Raw genomic sequence first — 20,050 nt, 5'->3', positions numbered from 1 at the left:
CTCTTGCATACAGTGTGCCATCCTTGTGGCAAGAGCACAACAGTTTATCTATCTTCCACAGCAGTATTTTTAATTTTACGGAGCCATACTACATGGTGATGAGGAGAGGCTGAGGGACGAGTGTGGATTGGAAAATAGACTGGCAAAGGGTATTCCTGGGATTTGCTTTCTCTCACCCTGTTTGAGGATCAAAAGATTTTTTAGCGCTATAGGGATAGTGTTGCACAAATTGTGGTAAATGAGCCACTAGTGTTCCATAAAACATCAAAAGGTGAGCAGCAAGGCAGCAGCAATTAAAAAAAAAACCAAAACAAACCACCATCTAGATACTTACATGTTGCATTACAATTGTTAATATATACTGAGCTGCTGCCTGCTTGCAGGCATGGTAAGGAGTCCTGATGTGCGAAGACCTGAGCCAAACGTAAAGTGATACAAATGTTTTAAAACTAAAAAATTTGTAACTGTGTTAATAAAATTGTCTTAAAACAAGAACATGTATTTTCTCTAAATAATGAGTACTTTATTCATCCTTTTTCTGACTCAAAAAACCAGTGGAACAATCCAGGGACCTCTTTCAGAAAGTTGAACGGTCCTTTGTTTGAGATAAAAGTTTGAGATTTGAGAAATCCTGCTCTAGGCAGCCTGTATCTCCTAGAGGATGGAGGAGGACCGCAATGGAAAGAAAGTCTTATGTTTGCACCTAATCCAGAAATATCCCAATGTCTCTGTTGTTCATGATGGCCATATCTGAATCTCCTTTGCAGAGGCAAGTATCCTGGTGGTGTTTAGATATATAGGATGTAGGCATTTTGTTTCCTACTGCTACCTTGTTAACATTCATATTCATTATGGTTGGTGTTCGAGCACTGTCTTACTGCAAAGTGATGCTCCCTGTTAAAGACAGTAAGTCACAAGTGAGTGGCAATAGATCGTCCTGGGAATGAAAATAGCCTCATGTACTAAACATGTTTTGGTTAACGTTGCTAGGGTTTTTTCAGGCTGGGTAGATGCTTTGTTCTTGAGAAATGTTACATAGAAAGTGGAAAGAATAGACACTTTTTGCCACAGCTGTTACAGAGGTAAAATAATTGTGATGCGGATTAAATGAATACATAAAGACTTGTGTGTGGCTTGAATTGCACATCACCCTTCTACCTCTAGTCCTTCTAGTGTCCACCACAAGATCTTGCAGTTTCTCTCTGCACCAGCAAGTCTGTCCGCTGCTGTTGAAGAGAGGTACTTTTCAGTCTGTTTAAGCCCTCTGACAGCCTTCAGGTGATGGCTCATAAATCTTACCCAGCCTTCCTCCCCATCTATAGTGGCCTGTTCTGGGCATCTTTTAGAGAGTGGAGAGGTCAGTAGATATCCGTGCTGTCACAGCCCTTGTCCCTTTGGGGCTGTTTCCGCTGGGAAGTCTTTGGCAGGGCCTTCTCTTCTGTCTCTGCAGCCTTTAGGGTGTCCACGTGTGTCCTGTGCTGCCAGAACAGCTCTCACTTAGCACTGAAGTGGTCAGTGAGATGATTGCAGTGGAAACCCCATCATGTTTCCTGGTGGTGCTGCTTGGGGAGAAGGGGGGGCAAGGGCACAGCTTGCTCTTCGTTCACTCAGCACCTTGGCACGAGTGTTGGGAACATACTGGGTGACAGCATTTGGGGGAGAGTGAGGGACAGCCCTAAGCCAGTAGAGGATGGGCTCAGGTTGGCTGATGCTCAGGAGATGGCTGACAATGCTTTGAGGACCTGAGATGATCTGTATCACTGTCAAGAAAAAATGACTGGAGAAAACAGGCAGAAAGGATATCTTCCTCCAACTGGCTTTGAGAGAAGATGGATGTGTTTGGAGGTGTGGCCAGGTAACGTTTTTCTGAGCAGGTTCCCCAGGGTACCTGAGCAGGGTAAACACAGGCGTTGTTGGTCGCTCAGCATGACTTTGTGTTTATTCTGTGCCTGGTTTAGCTAAGCTAGTGTTTCTTGGAAATGATTTCCAGCTCTTAGCAATCGGGAAGTCAAATATTCTTGCCTGCTTGTCGCAAGCCTTGCTGAGTTCCCCCAGTTAGTCATTAAGCTGCTTATCACATTTGCCCTCAAATGCTGCCGTGATAAGCTTTCACGCTCTGTTCCATGAGTAGGGGCTGAACTGGTCAGGCTACGCGGGAAGAAATGCCGATGCAGGTCTCCTGCACCATGGGATGTGTCTCTAGCCTGCTTGCCCCATCAGCACAGCTCGCCATGGTCTGGCATCAGATCTGAGCCGCTTGCAGGCGTAAGTGGTGCCACGCCGGAGCAGCGCCCGTCTGCAGCTGGGAGTTTGCACAGCATAGCAGGAATTTTGTTGGTATCCTCATAAACGTGTGTTAGAAATGATAATATGGATTCGTAACCAGACAGTGTTGGCCTTGTTGCATAAGGGTGTGAGCAAAAGCTGTGTGCCTAATGTTGCATGGGACCTGCTAGGGTGTATCCGTGTTCCAGTTTGAGGTATCATCAGTTTAGCATGTTTTCATATGCACTCAACCTAAACAGAAATTAGCACAAGCACAGGCCAGCAGAGTTTCTGAATTCACTGTGCTTTGCCGTCAGATGTGAAGTGATAGCAATTCTGGTCTGCTTTTACTCCATCACCTGGAAGCTGTGTATTCCCTAGAGCTGCTGTTGCAGAGTCTTACAACAGGTAGCAGTGCACAGTCCTGTACTAATAGCAGCAGAAGAGCTGGCTTAAATGGAGAGCTTTGGCAGCAGCACGCCCAGAGGGACTGGTTGGCCCCACTGTAATCAGTAAGCAGGCATTTCCTCCAACCCACATTACTCTCCAGTCCAAGAGTGGCTTCTCCCTACTAGAGGTTGCCTGTCTTTCCCGCTGGGGAGTGTGGGCACCTCACCTTCAGACAGGGCAGATAAGGAGACATAAGTCTTATCCCTGGTCCAGCTGTTTGTTAAGAGCCTCTTGCTGGGTGCTTTCAGAAGCAGCCCAACCCACTTTGTGCTGTGCTGAGGTGGGGGAGATGGAAGGGCTTAGAGAGGTGCATCCCACAATAGAAGAAATACCACAAAATCCTTATGGACTACTCACAAGAGCTGTAATTGAGGAAGAATAATAATATAATAATAATAATAATAATGTTGTTATTATTATTAAAATTATTATTATTATTATTATAAAATAAAACTGAATGGCATGTGACTTTTGCCTCCTAAATGAGAGGGAGTTCCTTTCAGTTTGGGTGTTTTTCTAATATGTTTGTAATAACTTATAAGAAGATTAAAGGAAGGTGCAGCTCCAATGCACTTGTCAGATTTGTTCCTATTCCAGTCGCACCTTGAGTGTTTTCTTAAAATGGGCTTTACCATAAACTACCTTAGAGAACGGGTCTTTAAAGACTCAGGTTTTGTGCATGTCTTTCCACTAAGTTAGTTAAAAACGGGGAGATCAGCTGGAGGTTATGTGACAGTGAAATGTTTTATGCAGAGCCATTTAACTCATGGACCTCCAGCATACAACAGTCAAATTACTTTGCTTTTAAAATATGTGCTATGGGATATGTTACAGAAGCTCAAGGCTTTCTCTGACAGGTGAACTGCTGGGTCATCCACAAAAGGCAGCACAAATGAGCCCAGAAGGTTGAAAATATAAACAAGACTGAATGGTAACCAACCTGTCTGACGCAAACCAGAGGGGAAGAAAACCTGTGTGGTCTGCCCAGATTAACACGTGGTGGCTCTGAAATCCAAGCAAACCTGTGCATTTCCCATTGGACCACCTGTTTACACAAAACAGGAAGCTTTCAGATTTTTTTCAGTTTAAAAAGGATTTTAGCTAGCAGGAAGCAAGCACAATTCTCAATGAACCAATAATCTCCATTACTCTTTGAGACAGTAATAGCCCTCTGTCTCTCAATTTTTTTTTAAAAAAATCTTCAATTAAGAGAGTCATCTGTTTTAGAGTATTACACTGGAAAAACACTTGATAAATTGCTAGCAGAGACTTCTGAAAGAGTCTGTATTGAGCATGTGTCTTTCTGTTCCTAGTAGGTGCAGTTCAGGTTAGGCACAGGAATTAAGTTTCTGATCTGAAGTATCCAATGACTTCTGTGGTGTTTCATTAGATTCCCATCCTGCCAGTGGCTCTGTATATTGCATGAGTAATTACTATGCTTATATTGTATTTGATTCTTGGGATTTCATAGTATAAAACAAGTAAACTTGAAACACATTGCTGTATTTTCTGTCTGTGCACCAAAACTTAATTTGTGGGTAGTTATTTTATGCTATTCACTTTTTTTTGTGTTAGAGCCAGTAAAAAGAAAGGAGTGGGATTTCCTGCTATCCCCCTTTTTCCAGTGTTTTAAACTGAGACATTCAAATCCAAACATTTCATAGCATACCTAATATTGTCTGTCTGGTTTTGACATGTTAGTTGGCATGTGTGTCTAGTAATGATGTGCCTGAAGGCATCTAAACATTTCCTTTCATTTCAGGACATACTTGCCTACATGTTTTTACATATTCTCCAGCTAAGTGGCTAATGCAGTGCTGTAGACCTTTTTTTTTCCCCATGTTTTTTTTTTCTATGCAAGCTTGAACTGCAGCTGAACTTCTCTAAGCTGTGAGAAAATTCAGATCTAAATCCCTTAAGATTCGTTCCCTATTTCATCTGGTTGATGTAGTGAACTTCGTTGCTTAAAATTTGGACTCAATGATCTTAAGGGTCTTTTCCAACCTAAATGATTCTATGATTCTATGAAATAAGCATCAAAAGGAAAAACCTTTATTTCCCCCTATGTTTTGGCTGTACTGCTCCATAAATTGCGAAGATTTCTGTCCCTGGGTGTTCTTCCTGTCCCTGTACTTACTTCCTCCAGTATGCTGGGTCATTCTTGCAGGAAATGTAGAGTGATGAAGAGATCAAATGGGTTCAGGGAAAATACTTCCCCGCAGGAAAGGTTTTCTTTAGCTAATTTCCTGCCCAGAATTCGCTCACCTGCATCAGAGTTTCAGCAGCCTGTCGAAATTCAGACGTCTGTTGTGATGTAAATGGGTGACGGAAAATGCCTTGCACTCTCAGCAGTATTAGAGGAATGGTGTGCTATTAATGCTACATGCTAACTAGTACCGCAATTAAGGTGGCTGGATTTAACGTCTAGCACATGGTCTGTCTTTTTGTGCAGCTCCTCCTGTTTTACTACCTAATTGCATCTGGAAATAAACTGGTATATTACAGCATTTATGTTAAGGGCGTGCTCCTCATCCCACTAACGCTCAGATTTTTTTCCATTTGCAGTTTGAAGGGAGGAAGTACTGTGAACATGATTTTCAAATGCTTTTTGCCCCTTGCTGCCATCAATGTGGTAAGTTTTACATCAAGGTGAAACACTTCACACGTTCCCCAAATGGGAACGTCACTAGGGGAAGTTGTGCAACCCTTGTGTATCTTCTCTGGGAGATGGCCCTGTGTGGCTGAGCATCTGAACTTCCAGAATGAACTAGACTTCAGAGAATTTGGGGGGCTGCTTTTCCTAAAGGTCATCAGACAATGGGATTTAAAAAAGAAAAAGTTTGCATTATTTCAGTGAGTAGTTTAGCTGTTGATCCAGTGATTCAATGAACAGACCATTCATGACTCCTGGTTATATACATCTACATGCATGTGCTCATGCAGCTGAAACCTAGCAACAAGTCTTTGTCATCTACTTTGACTATTGTAACCCACCCATGCTGTCCTACTCCACAGAAGCAGCGACAGTCTTCATCATCTAGTGTTACAATCAACTGATAGGCCAGCTGGTCCCCCTTCATATTTTTGAAACAAATGCCTTAAAGGCTTCAGCATCTGATGTCAGCCCTATATAACACTGAGGGCTGTGTTTTATTTGCCACTATTGATGTAAATGCTTGCATGTCTGCCATGCTGTAATCATTTGCAAGTTTTTTCTCCGTGTTTGACATGTTGCGCTTGGGCAGGGCTGGGAAGCCATTACTTGACTATTGCTTAAACTGGTCTGGAAGCTTTTGTGTTTCTGTGGTACCTTGGCAAGGTGCTACAGCTTTCACTGACCTCAGTGAGGCCTTTCCCTTGTGCAGAGGGAGGGGTCGAACACCAAGGGAGAGGGAAGCAGATGTTATGGACCTTTGAATCTAAAGCTGCAGATGTGAACAAGCAGTGGAAGAGGAAGAAAGGGGTCGGTGGCGATTTCTGAGCAAGCCTGAAGTACATGACAAACCAGGAAGTCTTGTCACTTCGTCCCTTCCACCAGCCTGTCACATCTCACATGTGAGGGCTCCTTGTGCTCTTCCGGTCGCTCCACAGCCCCCTTCCTTCCTCCCCTTCCTGCTCCCCTGTGCCGGGCCCTCCTCTTCTGCTTGCCGGCTCCTTGCCTCTAAAGGTGTTGGGTGAAACCTCATACCTAACCCCTTGAGATGCAACATGCTGCTCTTCCCACGTGCTAGCATTGTCCACACACTGCTGACTTCTGCTGGTGTCTGTTAGTACCCATATTCCCCCAGCAAGTTGGGTAGAGGGGCCTCCTCTTCTTCGGCACCCAGGAGCCAAAAGTGGCTTTGGGGTAGCAGGGACGAGCTACACTGCTTGTCTCCAGGGTTTCTCCTCCCCAGCTCCCACTGCCTCTGCCCTGGCTCCTTGTAGCACCAGCTCCCTTAAAACCTCATCAGGGGTCCTGTGTGGAGCTGGGCTTTGCCACTGCTTGGATTTAGTAAGCGTGGCCAAAATCCATGGGGCTGTTGTCAATGATGAGGCCTCAAGCATTCACAACGTTTCTAGAGTCCATTGAGTCTTGTTCTTGAAAAGCTATGACTTCATGGGAGCACCACACAGTCACATGCTAGATGTTATCGTCTGCATCTGTTACTGCCTGATCACTCCCCTTTGAGTTGTATGTGCTGCGGAGCCAGGACTTAGCCTCCCACAGCACTGGGAAGCTGAGCTCCCAACGCACTTTAGGCAGAGCCTTTGCACTGCCCAGGGGCCTTGGCTACAACGTTCACATAGAGAATGACTAAATCACGTGTGTGGTGGACATGGCTCCACTGGCTGTGCAGTACAGTCACACTGTGTATGCAAAACAGTAGTTCTCACGCTATTTTTTTAATGCCTCGCAGGACAGGACTCCTTGTGGTAGGTCAGAAGTTGCCTGTGTTGGATTGACTGTTGCACAGCTTCACGGCGCCTTTGCATTTTGACTCCGTGCAGGAGGTCTACAGCCACCCAAGCTCAGTTCTGTTGTGCTTTGAGTATAGAGCCCCTTCAAGGCTTGGTCCTTGAGTTGAGTAGAAACCACTACTATGTACACGACAAGTTAAAATTGTCGTCTTCTAAAAGAAAAGAAGGAGAAGGATGATTAAGACACAAGAAATCTGTATTATTATAAAGAATTATATAATATTATATAATATTATATAAAGAATTACATATATATCTTAACAGTTTGAGAACAGCTAAGTGTAAACAGGGAAGGGACTGAAAAAGGATGATTGCAGAGAGAAGGTAGAGTGTGCATGTAGAAGGGCTTGTGTGTAAAGAACAGAAGGTCTTCCATCAGCAAGGATGTTTTCTTCTGACCCATAGCAAAAAACCCAAACAAACCCGAATTCCAGAGTTTAGATCCAGAACTGTGGTACTGAAAGCAATATATCCTCCCAGATTTGGGAGGGAGGAAGAGGATGATGACATCATTGTAGCCATTCAGTTGTGGGTTTCTTTTAACTTTGTCTAGCATGGTATCTTACATTCTGGTGTTGTGTTTCTTACAGGTGAGTTCATTATTGGTCGTGTTATTAAAGCTATGAACAATAGCTGGCATCCAGAGTGCTTCTGCTGTGATATCTGCCAACAAGTATTGGCTGATATTGGATTTGTCAAGAATGCCGGCAGGTAGATCTTCACCTTTCCTTCTGTAACTGATCATGAATAAAGTGAACTGAGAGGGGGGACTGAGAGGTTTTGGCTCCTGAAGCTTTCCAGCTGAGGTGGAGCAACTGAAGCGTCTTTTGTGGGGAAAAGGTCTAAGAGTGCATCACGAAACTAAGAATGGGTATCTTAGAATATACACTTAAAATACTAAGTTTACTTACTTCAACACCAGATTTCTCAGCAAACATGTTCTCTACCCGGTAACATTTTGGGGCCATTGTGATACATAATAAGAGAGAAAACATTCAGATACAGAAGCATTGTTTTTATTTTTTTAATATCAGTTTTTACTTTCTTTTTCCAACTCGGGTTTCCAATTTTGGTCTAGTTTAGCACCTTATTTATTAATAATTGCATTAAGTTCAGTGGGACACTTTACAGAGAAGGATATTTTTACCAGCTATGATCACAAGAACGTCTTACAAGTGGATTCCTTGGCCATTGGCTTCATTGCATAATATGATATACACAGTTATTTACAGAATTAGGACATGTGTGGTTGTGCACCTTCCAATTTAAATTTTTAAGATTTTGAGAGTAAAACATTTAGCAATGAGAATCTATCACAAACTTTGTTTTCTGTGTTTCAACACAGCTTAAACTCAAATGAGCTGAAGAAATTATATCCCTGTGGTGACAGAAAATAAAATTATAGCCCTCCCTCTTCTGAACTTGGTTTGCCTAACAAGGAAATTGTTTTAAAAACTATTTTGTCTCTGAAAAAGGCTGATTGAAATGAGGTTCTAATAGCTTTTTGGTTTATATTTTGCACTGTAGTACCTGGTACCAGTACTTAACCTCTTTTTTTAATGCTGTTTCAGACATCTCTGCCGTCCTTGCCATAACAGGGAAAAAGCCAGAGGGCTGGGAAAGTACATTTGCCAGAAGTGCCACGCTATTATTGATGAACAGCCTCTCATATTCAAAAATGATCCTTATCACCCTGATCATTTCAACTGTGCAAACTGCGGGTAACCTGAGTTCTGCAAAGGGAAACAGGAAAATGTTGGGTTTATTTGCTTCATCGATTTCCATCTTAAAGTGAAAACCTGTCCTGCAAAACTGGCAAGAGGAGTGGGGGTTGGGTACCTTGCGGCCAGATGTGTATTACTGCTTTTGGGATGGTGGAGTTGGGCTTTTAGTTCAAACAACAGCTGACCTGTCCAGGGGTAATGAAAGGTTGGACTCTGCAAGACAAGGTGGTACCTTAGGAAATATGGACACAGATAATGGTTTCTGTAGCAGCAAAATGATAGCTTGTTATTCTGCTATGAGAGGAAGAAAAGTGGTCCTCTTTGGCTGCTTGAGTTACTACCTTGCCTGTTACTTCTTCTTAGTTGAGTGGCATGCAAACTTTGTTCTCTCCTTTTAAAGCCTACCTTTTTCTTAGAAGCTTTCTCCCACCTCATTTTATCGGCTTCTGCAACTGCAGTACATGAAGCCGCACATTTCTACATCCTGCACTGATGCAGAGATCAGGGGGCATTGCAGGATATAGCACGTATTTTTAGTTGTTTATTTCTGGTGCAAAGGAAGCTCTCATTTCAGTGCCACAGCAAAGGCTCGTTTGAATAACAGCGCGGTGTTGTGTCAGTGGCAACCAGTTGAGAGCATTAATGAGTACAGTCACATTTAAAGTTTAGCTGTTCTCAGTATTCTAACCATGCAAATTACTAAAAAGTAGAGTATATGAGATTCTGCAGTTGCCAATGAATAAATGTAGCTAGCTTATGTGGGTCTGTAGTTTTCTTTCTCTGAAGTTTGATACAACAGGGAAGATGTACCTGGATGTAGAGGACTACATTTTACTTTGAGTTGGAGTTATGCAAATCTAAAATGAACTGGTGATAAGAGTGCCAGAATATAAACCAACCATGTCTACAGCTTGCACACACCCATTTGTGCTACATAACCAGAATGCAGAATGACAATAGCTCAGTAGGTGTTTTCAGAAAGACTTAGTGCATCTCGCTTAGCAGCCTGTTCTCAGTTTACTGTGGACTGGATCAGTCTGGAGTTATCTTGAACTATGTCATATTTGATGCTGCTGCATTACTGTAGTACAAATACAATTTCTAAAACAAATGCTAAAAATTTTTTTTTTCTTTTCAGAAACTCTCAAGAGTTGACATTGTTCAGTGCCTTTATTCATGCTCTCCATTCATTAACTCTTGAACAGGAAGGAACTTACTGCTGATGCACGTGAGTTGAAGGGAGAATTATACTGCTTACCCTGCCATGACAAAATGGGTGTCCCCATCTGTGGGGCATGTAGAAGACCAATTGAAGGCCGTGTGGTGAATGCTATGGGCAAGCAATGGCATGTGGAGGTAAACATGAGATGATACATTGTCTTTTCCAAACATAAACATTAACATACTTATCTGGGATTTTGCTGATCAATTTCAATGGAAGGATTAGCAAAGTATGCAGCAATGATTAGTAAATGCCTTCTCCTAATCCCATCTTCAACTTTCTTGTGGCTGGTCTTCCACTGTGAAGACCACTCCTACCTTACAGAGAGCTTTGACTGTGAAGCTAAAATCAGTAATCAAAGGAAGCACTGTGAGGTCTTTACAGAAGAAAAATTCAGAGTGCAAAACAGTGCATGTGGAAAGGCAGTAAAATTCTGTGGCAGCCATAATATTACTGAGCATCATAATACCCTTATGTCTTCCATAGTCACCTGCCATGTAAATAATCTCTAAAGCACTTTATGTGAGGGTTTGTATTTCAAGGCCAAGTACAAGATTTAGAAAGATAAAGAGTCTATTCCTTTTTGTTGTTTTGAAAATCTCCTCCAGCAAACGCTTTCTTCACAAGAGTGTGATGTTGGGGCAGTTTATTTAAAATCTCTTAATTCTGTTCATTGATAACATATCAGAATCCCTTTGCTTGATTTTTTTTTTTTTTAAACTTTTGGATTGAAATGTTGAAGACATTAAAAGGAGCATTATTTTAGAGATCTGAATGTAGAAACAAAAAAGTTTTAACTCTCCTTTTCAAGATGGCATAGCTGGCTCAGTAGACTTCAACCATGTTCAGTACTGGGCTTGGCTGGTTTGGTTTCCAGAAAAAATACCTTTACTTCCAAGTAATCCAAAAAAATATATGTAATTTTCTTTGTAGCATTTTGTTTGTGCCAAATGTGAAAAGCCATTCCTGGGTCATCGTCACTACGAGAGAAAAGGCTTGGCGTATTGTGAAACCCACTACAATCAGGTAAGGTTGCATGTTTTTAAAAACGGTGTTAACTGGTAAACTCATGAATTGGTTTTATTAGATAGAGATGGAAAGCCATGGACTTTCTTCTGTTTTCTTATAGGCACCTGTGGGTGTAAAGCCAATTAGCAGATGTTCTGTTGCAGTTAATTTATATGGGTTTCTCTATACATTGCTGTGGTTTTGAGAAAGAAAACTGCAGGTATTTCACAAAGGCTAGCCAGGACAATCAGTATGGAGTTGATCTTCAAGCTTAGTGGTACTTCAGTAGAGCTGTTATGAACGTTTACATGTCTGTGAGATCACAGCAGCTAGTGACACCCGATCTTTCCCAAGAAGCTAAACAAGATTTGCCACTCAGTAGCTGCGGTTTAAGACGAGGCCTTAGTGAGTAGCGTGGTTTTCCCTACAGCTGCTACTCTTGAGGTGACTGTGCGTTAACATACCCTGCATCATCCAGCTCATTCATTAGGTTGCTGAAGACTGCGAAGACTAACTTTGTCAGAGGGCACCACCTAGTGACCACTTGCATTTATATGGGCGTTAAATACTGTGGTACCATCTCTCTCTAGGCTCCCTTGATTGTGTAGTCCGGCGTCACGATACATAGACCTTTCTTACTTGGAAGCCATCTGTGTTGTGTCACGTCCACCTCTTCGCTTGTATAAGTACAAGAGTAGGGGTTACATTGGGGAGTTGTAAGGCATCTGCTAATTACAGATTGATTCTTAATTTGTCAGTGGTGAAGGGCAGATGATTGAAACGTTGCTGGCATACTTGTAGACAATAAATGCCATGACATTAGTAGTAATAGTGTTGTAGCCATGATGGGGCAAGTACATATACCAGACAGGAGCTGTATGTAGAGTGGATGTCTTTTACTAGGTTAACTACTACAGTCAGAAAAAATACATGAATTTTCGGGCACTTCTTAATTGTTATATTGTGGACAAATGTTAAGCCTGGAAATAGAATGAATAATTTTTGGCCTAAATTTTCCTTTTTTTTTTTTTTTAAATAAAAATAACATTTCCTTACAGTTTTTGCCAGAAACAGCAATGTGTTGTTCTAGTTGTGCATGTAAGTCTAAACGTTAAATTGGCTGATGAGTAATGATGTGTATGTGACACCATCTGCTGTATTTCAAATGTTCAGGATTAGAGAAATGTTAAAATAAAACAAAATCATATTTATAGAGGATCAGATAGATATAAACAAATGTTTTCATCTTTAGTATTATAAAGATATTTTGTGATGAGATGATGCAAAACGTACTTGGAAAACCAAACCAGACTTGCTAGCATTCTCTTTATTTTACTGTAATAAATACTAAAACTATTGTGCCCATCAGCTGAAATGTAGTTATTTTGTTAGTTTGAGAAGTTACCCTCGATAAAATCATTACATTAAAAATTCGTTACTTCTCTTTCCTCTTCAGCTCTTTGGTGATGTCTGTTTCCATTGCAACCGTGTGATTGAAGGAGATGGTAAGCACTTTTCTAACTGTTTCCTTAATGTTCTTTTCTGATGGAAGTTCTCTTTAAAAGTGTAAGTAAGGGGAAAGCAGCCCCTTGTGGAACCCTTGATTGTTCTCATTAAAACAAAAAGCCATTCTCTTGATCAGAAATTAGGTTAAAGCTGATTAGTCAGAGACCAAATGATAAGAAAACCTTACAGTGAGTGTTTCATGATGGTGTGGAAGATCACACAGTGACTGAAGAGAACTGTGGTCAAGTGGATACCCTTTAGTGACATGCAAGGGCCAGGGATGCTGGGAGATGCACAGAGGTGGCTTCCTGCTCCACTGACTTCAAAAAAGAACACATGCAAGGGCGAGGATGACCACATAGGCATCTCCTCAAACAAATTTAGGGATCATGAACCAAATTTGAAAAAGTATTCAGATACTGAAAGATGTGGGTGGGCACACTAAGGGATTTTTTTAATGTGCCTAGTTTCTATTATTTCAGTTTGGTTCCTAGAGATATTTACCTATCTATTGCAGGCACCTGTCTTCTGAACATCTAGGCTGATGATAATGTCACAAAACCAGGACAGATTGTATTTGGAAAGATGTATCCTATAAAGGCAGAACTGGAAGCAAGTGGTTTAAGTTTGGGGTTTTTTCTGATGGCAGGGAAGTGTTTTGGAAGGGTTTTTTTGGACAACCAGCTATGATAAAATGCCAAAAAGCAAATTAATCTACCTGAAATAATGCTACATTATTATGTGCCTATTTACTCCTGCCTGAAGTAAATACTATAATACCAGTGTTAGCCTCACCTAAGCCAAAGCCATTAGCAGAGTGGGAGGAAGCCTGTAGTGTGTAAAAAAAAGAGGTAAACTAGTTTATAGTCATGTAACTATAGGGTGAGACCCACATTCCAGAGATGTGCTTTCCCCACATTTTCTGGACTGGACTATACCTGCAGAATGGCAATCCAAAACGCTTTGGAGGAAACAGTGTCCTCTTCAGTAAAATCCTACTAGAATGAACAGAACGGGAATTTGACGTGAACGAATAAATTCAGCCTTGTGTGATAACTACGCCTCTGTATGTTTCTAACCTTTCACCACATAATCTGACACCCATATTGTATGTTTTGGTTTCTGAACTGAACAGAATATAGTGTAATACAATAATGTTCTTATTTTCAATGTACATCATCAATTGCATTTCTTCCTTCATTTCTGCACACAAATTTGACACTGCTGTCACAATTTCTGAGTATCCAATATTGTTCTCTCTTGTCTCTTTGTCTGGGGAAGCAAACAAGGAGGGAGTCTATAACTGTATTCCAGACGTTGCTTGGGAGTGAAGACTTTCATCTGACTAGTATTATTTTGGCAAGCAGTGGAATAACTATGCTTCTGTGGATGCGCTTGCCCCATAGTGCAGGAATAAAAGCGCTGCATAACAATGCCCTGGTTCCGTTTGTTGTTGACAAAATGCCGTATTTTATGAGAAAACCATTGTCCTGCATTCTCTAGCTTAGATTAAGAAGAGAAGCAAATTTTGGCAGGGAAAAGTGGGAAGGTATATTGAAAGAGAGGAAGAACAGAAAATGGATTGAAATACAGAACAAAGAGAAAATAGTTACTTTCTCTCCAAAGCAAAGAATAAAAATATATCCAAGTTTGTCTTAATCAAGTAATTTATCCCATGAGTCCATACATTTTTTCACCTTGGTAGTGCTGATCACTAGCAGTGTCCTGACTGCTGGCTTCACGTTATTTTCTTTGGCTGGGCAAGTGCTACTGTTGATGGCACTACAGTCTGAACAGGAGCTGAGAAATGAAACTGAATGAAAACACAAACACCTTCCTGCTGGATTGCTTTTCAGCTGAAAAAGTCTCCTGATTAAGTTGGAAACACAGCCTCATTAAACAGTTGCCTGAGGTCAGCATGTTATGAGATGAGGTGGAAGCAGGCAACAGGAGGCAGAAATAGGTTAAACTGGTCTTGCTGGTGAACACAGAGTTGTGTGTACCCTCAGAGACAGCTTTATCAATGCTTTACAGTCCTGCTACGCTACACTCACACGTGCCTTCCTAGCCTTGCCACGTTATTGTTATGGTCCTTACTACTTGAGACAAGAATCAAATGACTGTTCTGCATGCCTCTTGAACATGTGAGCTTAAAATTTTTGTGATACCTTTTTTTTTCTGTAATGTTAATGATTTGTTTTTTTCCCATTGCCCTAGTCGTGTCTGCTCTGAATAAGGCATGGTGTGTGAACTGTTTCGCTTGTTCAACTTGCAACACTAAGTTAACACTCAAGTAAGTTTACCGATAAGTGTGATGCCTTCAAAACATATCAGTGGTTATCTTCAAAGTGTAGATGTTGCTATAGTGTAACTGTTACAGTATGAAAAACATAAAAGCAGCATTGAGAAAATACGTGCATCTTTCTTCCTTTTGCTCCACTTACTAATTTACATCTCTTTCAGCTGTCTGTTCAGGTCTTCATTCAGTTAGTCTTCTTAACTCTTCTCCTTTTCTGTCCTTTTATTTTTTCTGTGTTTAACTCTAAAGGGATAAGTTTGTTGAAATTGATCTAAAACCTGTCTGCAAACACTGTTACGAGAAAATGCCGGATGAATTTAAGCGACGACTTGCCAAACGGGAACGTGAAGCAAAGGATAAAGAGAAGCAGAAAAAGAAAAAGCCAATCTGTTTGTAAACTCTTTTTCCTTCTCACCACCACCTCTGCTCCTTTCTTCTTTGGTCAGTGCTAAGGATGCTTTTGTTTTAAGTTTTTGCATGAATTTATGGCAATTAAACGCAAAATATTTTTCACACAACTGCAACTTGCAATATTAATTTGTTATTCTGTTACCTTATGTTTAGTCTGTCTAGCTCTACGATTAGGTTTGAAAGGCTTGTTAAATGACACGGTTAATAAATATGGACATCTAGGTAAAAACTGTATAACTCACTCAACAGAATACTGTAATTACGGCCTACAATGTATAACCTTGTGAAAGTAACTTCATATATATGTATAAATGGCAGCTGTAATTTTTTGCCTGTGCACATTTATTAGGATACTTTTTTTCTTTTTTTTTTTTCACTATCCCTGCTGCTAAAACTTTGTCTGGTTTTTGCTTTGTTTTTTTAGGAATAAATTTGTTGAGTTTGATATGAAGCCTGTCTGCAAAAAGTGTTACGAGAAGTTTCCTCTAGAGCTGAAGAAAAGACTGAAGAAACTAGCTGAAACTTTGGGAAGGAAGTAAAGACTTCATCTGCTCTCCCTTTCCTTTGTGGAAATCTTATACATATTACTGGGGGGGCTGCTCTGAGGCTGCAATCAGACAACAAATGATGATATATACCTTCTATCAAATCTCTGTTCTCTATACACCTACATGTATACTTATTTGTTGATAAACAGACCAGCTCACCTGAAAGGTTTCTGACCCTGATAATGCAGTTGAACTGATGCAAGTGGCCCATTCAGCACAGTAATCTCTGCGGAAATCTACAGAGACAGAAAAATTGCTTGTGAATACCTGCGAAAACAAACTGTGCAAATGTGTCCAACTTCAGGGGCCTGTATTGTAATTTATATTAATGAAAGTATTAACCTTCAAATAAAGCATGCACACAAAACTTGCCCAAGTCAGGTGACTTGGGCAAGAAACCAACATACTTCACCTTATGGAAAAAATCACACGTGGATTTCAGGCCAAGGCGTCTCATTAAAGGAGCCTTGTTTCAGATGGTTTGAAAAGTATCAGATTTCTAAATACAGTCACTGTACAAATTATCTACTTCTGATAGATTATGCCTACATGATGAATCTTTGTGCATCAGGCTTAGCATGAAATACCTATATAAAATATATATTCCTATTGCAAGAAATGAGTATACTCAGAACTACTTGAATTTTGCTATATTCCACTCAAAATAACACATTAACTTTTATATATGCTTTTGCATTCTATTTACTTTTTGTGCCTTATTCTGCTGGACCATACATAACAGTGTTCCATTAAATATATATATAGTTTTATTTTCTATTTCGTATTTTTATGCAGAAACTATATACAAGTTATTTTCAAAAGATAACATACTTTGCCTTAACTATACAGGATGTGAGAAGTATTTTATTTCAAATGTGAACACCTGACCTTAAAACAGAACAAGACTGCAAATGAGTATTTCAATTAACTGGCAATATTACTTTTACACCTATGAGTGTAAATATACAAGATTTGATCCTGCTAGGATCTATTTCTTCAGCCATCCTCAAGAACTGAGCTCACAAATCATCAGAATTCCTTATGACATACATTTACTTGTTTTATACTATTGACTTCTGTCCATGCAAATCTGTTTTATTTTTCCCTTTCTTATAGAAAATGCAGTTACTTAGGACTTCTTGATGGTACTACATTATAAAGTATGCAAACATTTTTTAATTTTTTTTATATTAGTGACTTAAATAGATTTTATGTATTTACATCATAGGAAGTTAAATTCTCTTTCCTGTTTATGAAAAATTAGTTGCTTTAAAACGTCTGCTTTCCAGTGTCATCAATAAAGGCTATGTTATTAAACCTTGTATCACCTCTCATAAATGAGTGCTTGAGAAGGGTGGGAAAGCACCTAGGCTCTCTTGGTTCCCTATGCTTTTACCTGTGACTGTATGTAAAAACTTCCTTATTATAGTGATTTAAAGGAGACTTGTGCCTTTCCTAAATATCCCACTGTAGTTCTTAGGTTCATGAATGAAACCGCAGTTTGTTTCATAAAGAACAGCTTGATTCTTCTGGATACCTTCTGAATTGGCACAGTTGCTAGGTTTTCCTAAAGAAAATATCTTGTCTGAGTTTAAAACATACACCTTCCTATCGATTTTTTTCTATACTCCTTTCACTGTAATGAAACTGTCACCCCAAACTTCCAGTTTAGTGCTAGGTACAGTATTTTTTGACTATTTTATCCTATGTAGTTATTGAATGCCGTAACAGTTCAGTAACTGAATGCAGTCCTGACTGTGTTCAAAACTAGAAAAGCTTAAAATATCCCCAAAAAACATTTACATAACTAGCATGGTAGCCCTGTTGGGATTTCGGACTCTGCCATGGATTTGGTAGACCATACTCAGCAATGCTTTCTTTAAATTGTAGTTCACTTCTTGTTCTAGGTTTTTCACATTACACTGACTGTACATCTTTTCCTTCAGCCTATGTATGCACAGCCTTACTGCTCAAGGAGTCGGGAAGCGTCCCAAACCCTGAGGCTAAATGGCAAGACCTGGCTCACATCCCCATTGCTTGGGGTTACATCCATCCACAATCCAGTGGCCTTGTTTGGGCTGTGCAGCCATGGTTCTCCTCTCAACCTTGGTAGCCCTGTGGCCCTAACATGGGACGGTTGTTTTTCTGTTTCCAAGTTCCTGATGGTGAATGCTGTGCTACAGTTCACCAAGGCAGCGGTTTCTATTTCATAAACATGAGCATGTGTATCTCGGACCCTGCCATGTAGCGCTGACAGCATCTGAGTGTACTTGAGGGTTCAAAGCCTGATGAATCATGGAAAAATGTTGGTTAGAAGGGACTGCTAGAGGCCACCTAACCCAACCATCTGCTCAAAGCAGGTCTAACTTCAAAGTTGAATCAATACTGAAGGTCTTGCTCAGCCAAGCTGTGAGTATCTCCAAGGAAGATTTCACAGACCTTTGTGGGCAGTATGTTCCAGTGCTTAGTCACCCTGATGGTGAAATTTTACTGTTATTATCGGAGTCCTATCTCAAGTGGCGGGTTCCCCAAATCCACGCTGCTCTCTTGGGAGCTGTCTTTGGAGTGAACTGTCATTGAAATAATACCCCTGACCATTGTCATGAAGAGGATTAATTAAAAGCAGTTGCAAAACAGAGCCAGGGAGCAAGCTAGCAATTAGGCAGCCTGGACAATTACAGGTCTGGTGTTGAAGCTCACTTCCTGGCCTGTCAGTATTACAAGTATTTTGCATAGCTGGACATACTTTCCTGAAAGAGGCAGAGTTTATTATTGTTTTTCTACCCATGACCCCTACTAGGTCTCTCAAAGAAGGCTGTGAGCCTGGGATTTGGGAATGGATGCCTCAGAAGCTTTGCCCCTTTCTGCTGTGCGGGATCAATCACACATGGGCAAGAGAGATTCCTTTTGAAGCCCCTGCTTAGACTAACAGTAGGGAACACTTCAGAAATCCCAATGGATGTAGCTGCAGGGAGAAGCAGCTGAGCCTAAATCCTTTCTGCCACTGGCAGTGGCTAAACCCTGTCCTCTGTTCCAACAGATAGGTAGGGAGCTGAGCTGAGCGCAGTCAGGTTGCAGGGACAGCACTAGAGTCAACTGCTGTCCTGCCTGGTGAGCTGCCTTCCTGGTGTTGCAACCACTGGGGACAACACGGGGGGTGCCACTTCCACAGGGATGGGCGAGAGATGCTGACCAGTGTCAAGGCATTGGACCCTGGCTGTGTGAAGGTGATTTCCCATGCCTCCCCATCAGCTGAAGAGCAGAAATTTCCTCCGTGAGCTAACCAAGCCAACTCTTAAGTGTTCTCCTCTGCCCTAGCACCAAGATTTTTATTACTCAGACTGCCAGGTGCCGACAAATTATTTGGTAACCCCAGCTGTAGACACACCATTCAAAAAGTACAGAGAAAAAAGATCCTCTTTCTTCTTAGGGAATTAAATCCAATGTCTAAATAAATCACCATTAACAGAGCAAATAATAAAAGAGAGTTAATTCTTTCAGCCAGGGTGTTACACAGATGCTGCTGGTCTCCTTATAGGAACAAGTTGGGTTATGTTTTTTTACTTTTCTAGCAAAGATGGTAAGAGCTTTGGGGATGTCAGTATTTTTTAGGTGTAGCATGAATCGTATAGCTACCAACAGGTTGCTTCAGATTGAGAATGGGACAAATTTTTAATAACACTTCTCCAGAGACAGAGCCCAGTGGCCTCATTTTGACCGAAGTGCCTGAACTGGCAGAGGAGAGACGAGATGGGCAATTCCAGCGAGCAGAATCTGAGGCTGCCTGCTGGGAATTACACCGTGGGGCAACCACTGGTGCTCAGCACCACCAAACTCTTACACCTGTAACATGCACATTTATCCTGCCTTCAGGGCTGCTGACCTCATCATCTTCTGATTCATGTTCCCAGCTGTACTTCAGGATGATAACAAATAATGTCATTATAGTATTCACAGTACCTGTAAAATAAGGTTGCGCACCAAAGCTATTACAGTGTTTGGAAACTCATTTTCTAGACCACTGGGTCTCAGCAATAAGGCCTATGCTTATGGATTATAGTTGTGGCAAGCCACAAGGTAACAGTTTCAGGTGAGAAAATACTAAAGCACAGCTCCACACACGTAAACATTTTTTGTGACAGCTAAGGCCGGCGCA

General features: G+C 41.0%; 1 protein-coding gene across 6 annotated transcripts in view; it reads left to right on the top strand.

Moving 5' to 3' along the window:
* LIMS1 (LIM zinc finger domain containing 1) overlaps window positions 1-17,216 on the top strand; it is a 75,359-nt gene extending 58,143 nt beyond the window's left edge. For 3 of the 6 annotated variants that reach the window (XM_059815652.1, XM_059815626.1, XM_059815658.1), the window contains exons 3-11: window positions 5,281-5,347; window positions 7,767-7,887; window positions 8,748-8,897; window positions 10,106-10,256; window positions 11,056-11,148; window positions 12,587-12,635; window positions 14,854-14,929; window positions 15,185-15,376; window positions 15,771-15,808. In XM_059815652.1, coding sequence (XP_059671635.1) covers window positions 5,281-5,347; window positions 7,767-7,887; window positions 8,748-8,897; window positions 10,106-10,256; window positions 11,056-11,148; window positions 12,587-12,635; window positions 14,854-14,929; window positions 15,185-15,332 — 855 coding nt within the window. In that variant the 3' untranslated portion in view covers window positions 15,333-15,376; window positions 15,771-15,808. Of the gene's footprint in view, window positions 1-5,280; window positions 5,348-7,766; window positions 7,888-8,747; window positions 8,898-10,105; window positions 10,257-11,055; window positions 11,149-12,586; window positions 12,636-14,853; window positions 14,930-15,184; window positions 15,378-15,770 lie in introns of those variants that run through there. The other 3 variants (XM_059815645.1, XM_059815638.1, XM_059815632.1) reach the window with 2 other exon arrangements.
* Window positions 17,217-20,050: the final 2,834 nt, after the last annotated feature.

Source organism: Gavia stellata, chromosome 1 (assembly GCF_030936135.1).
Source record: "Gavia stellata isolate bGavSte3 chromosome 1, bGavSte3.hap2, whole genome shotgun sequence".
NCBI classification, from domain to species: Eukaryota; Metazoa; Chordata; class Aves; order Gaviiformes; family Gaviidae; genus Gavia; species Gavia stellata.
Note: the sequence above shows the minus strand (reverse complement) of the source record. Positions and strands in the feature narration are given on the sequence as shown.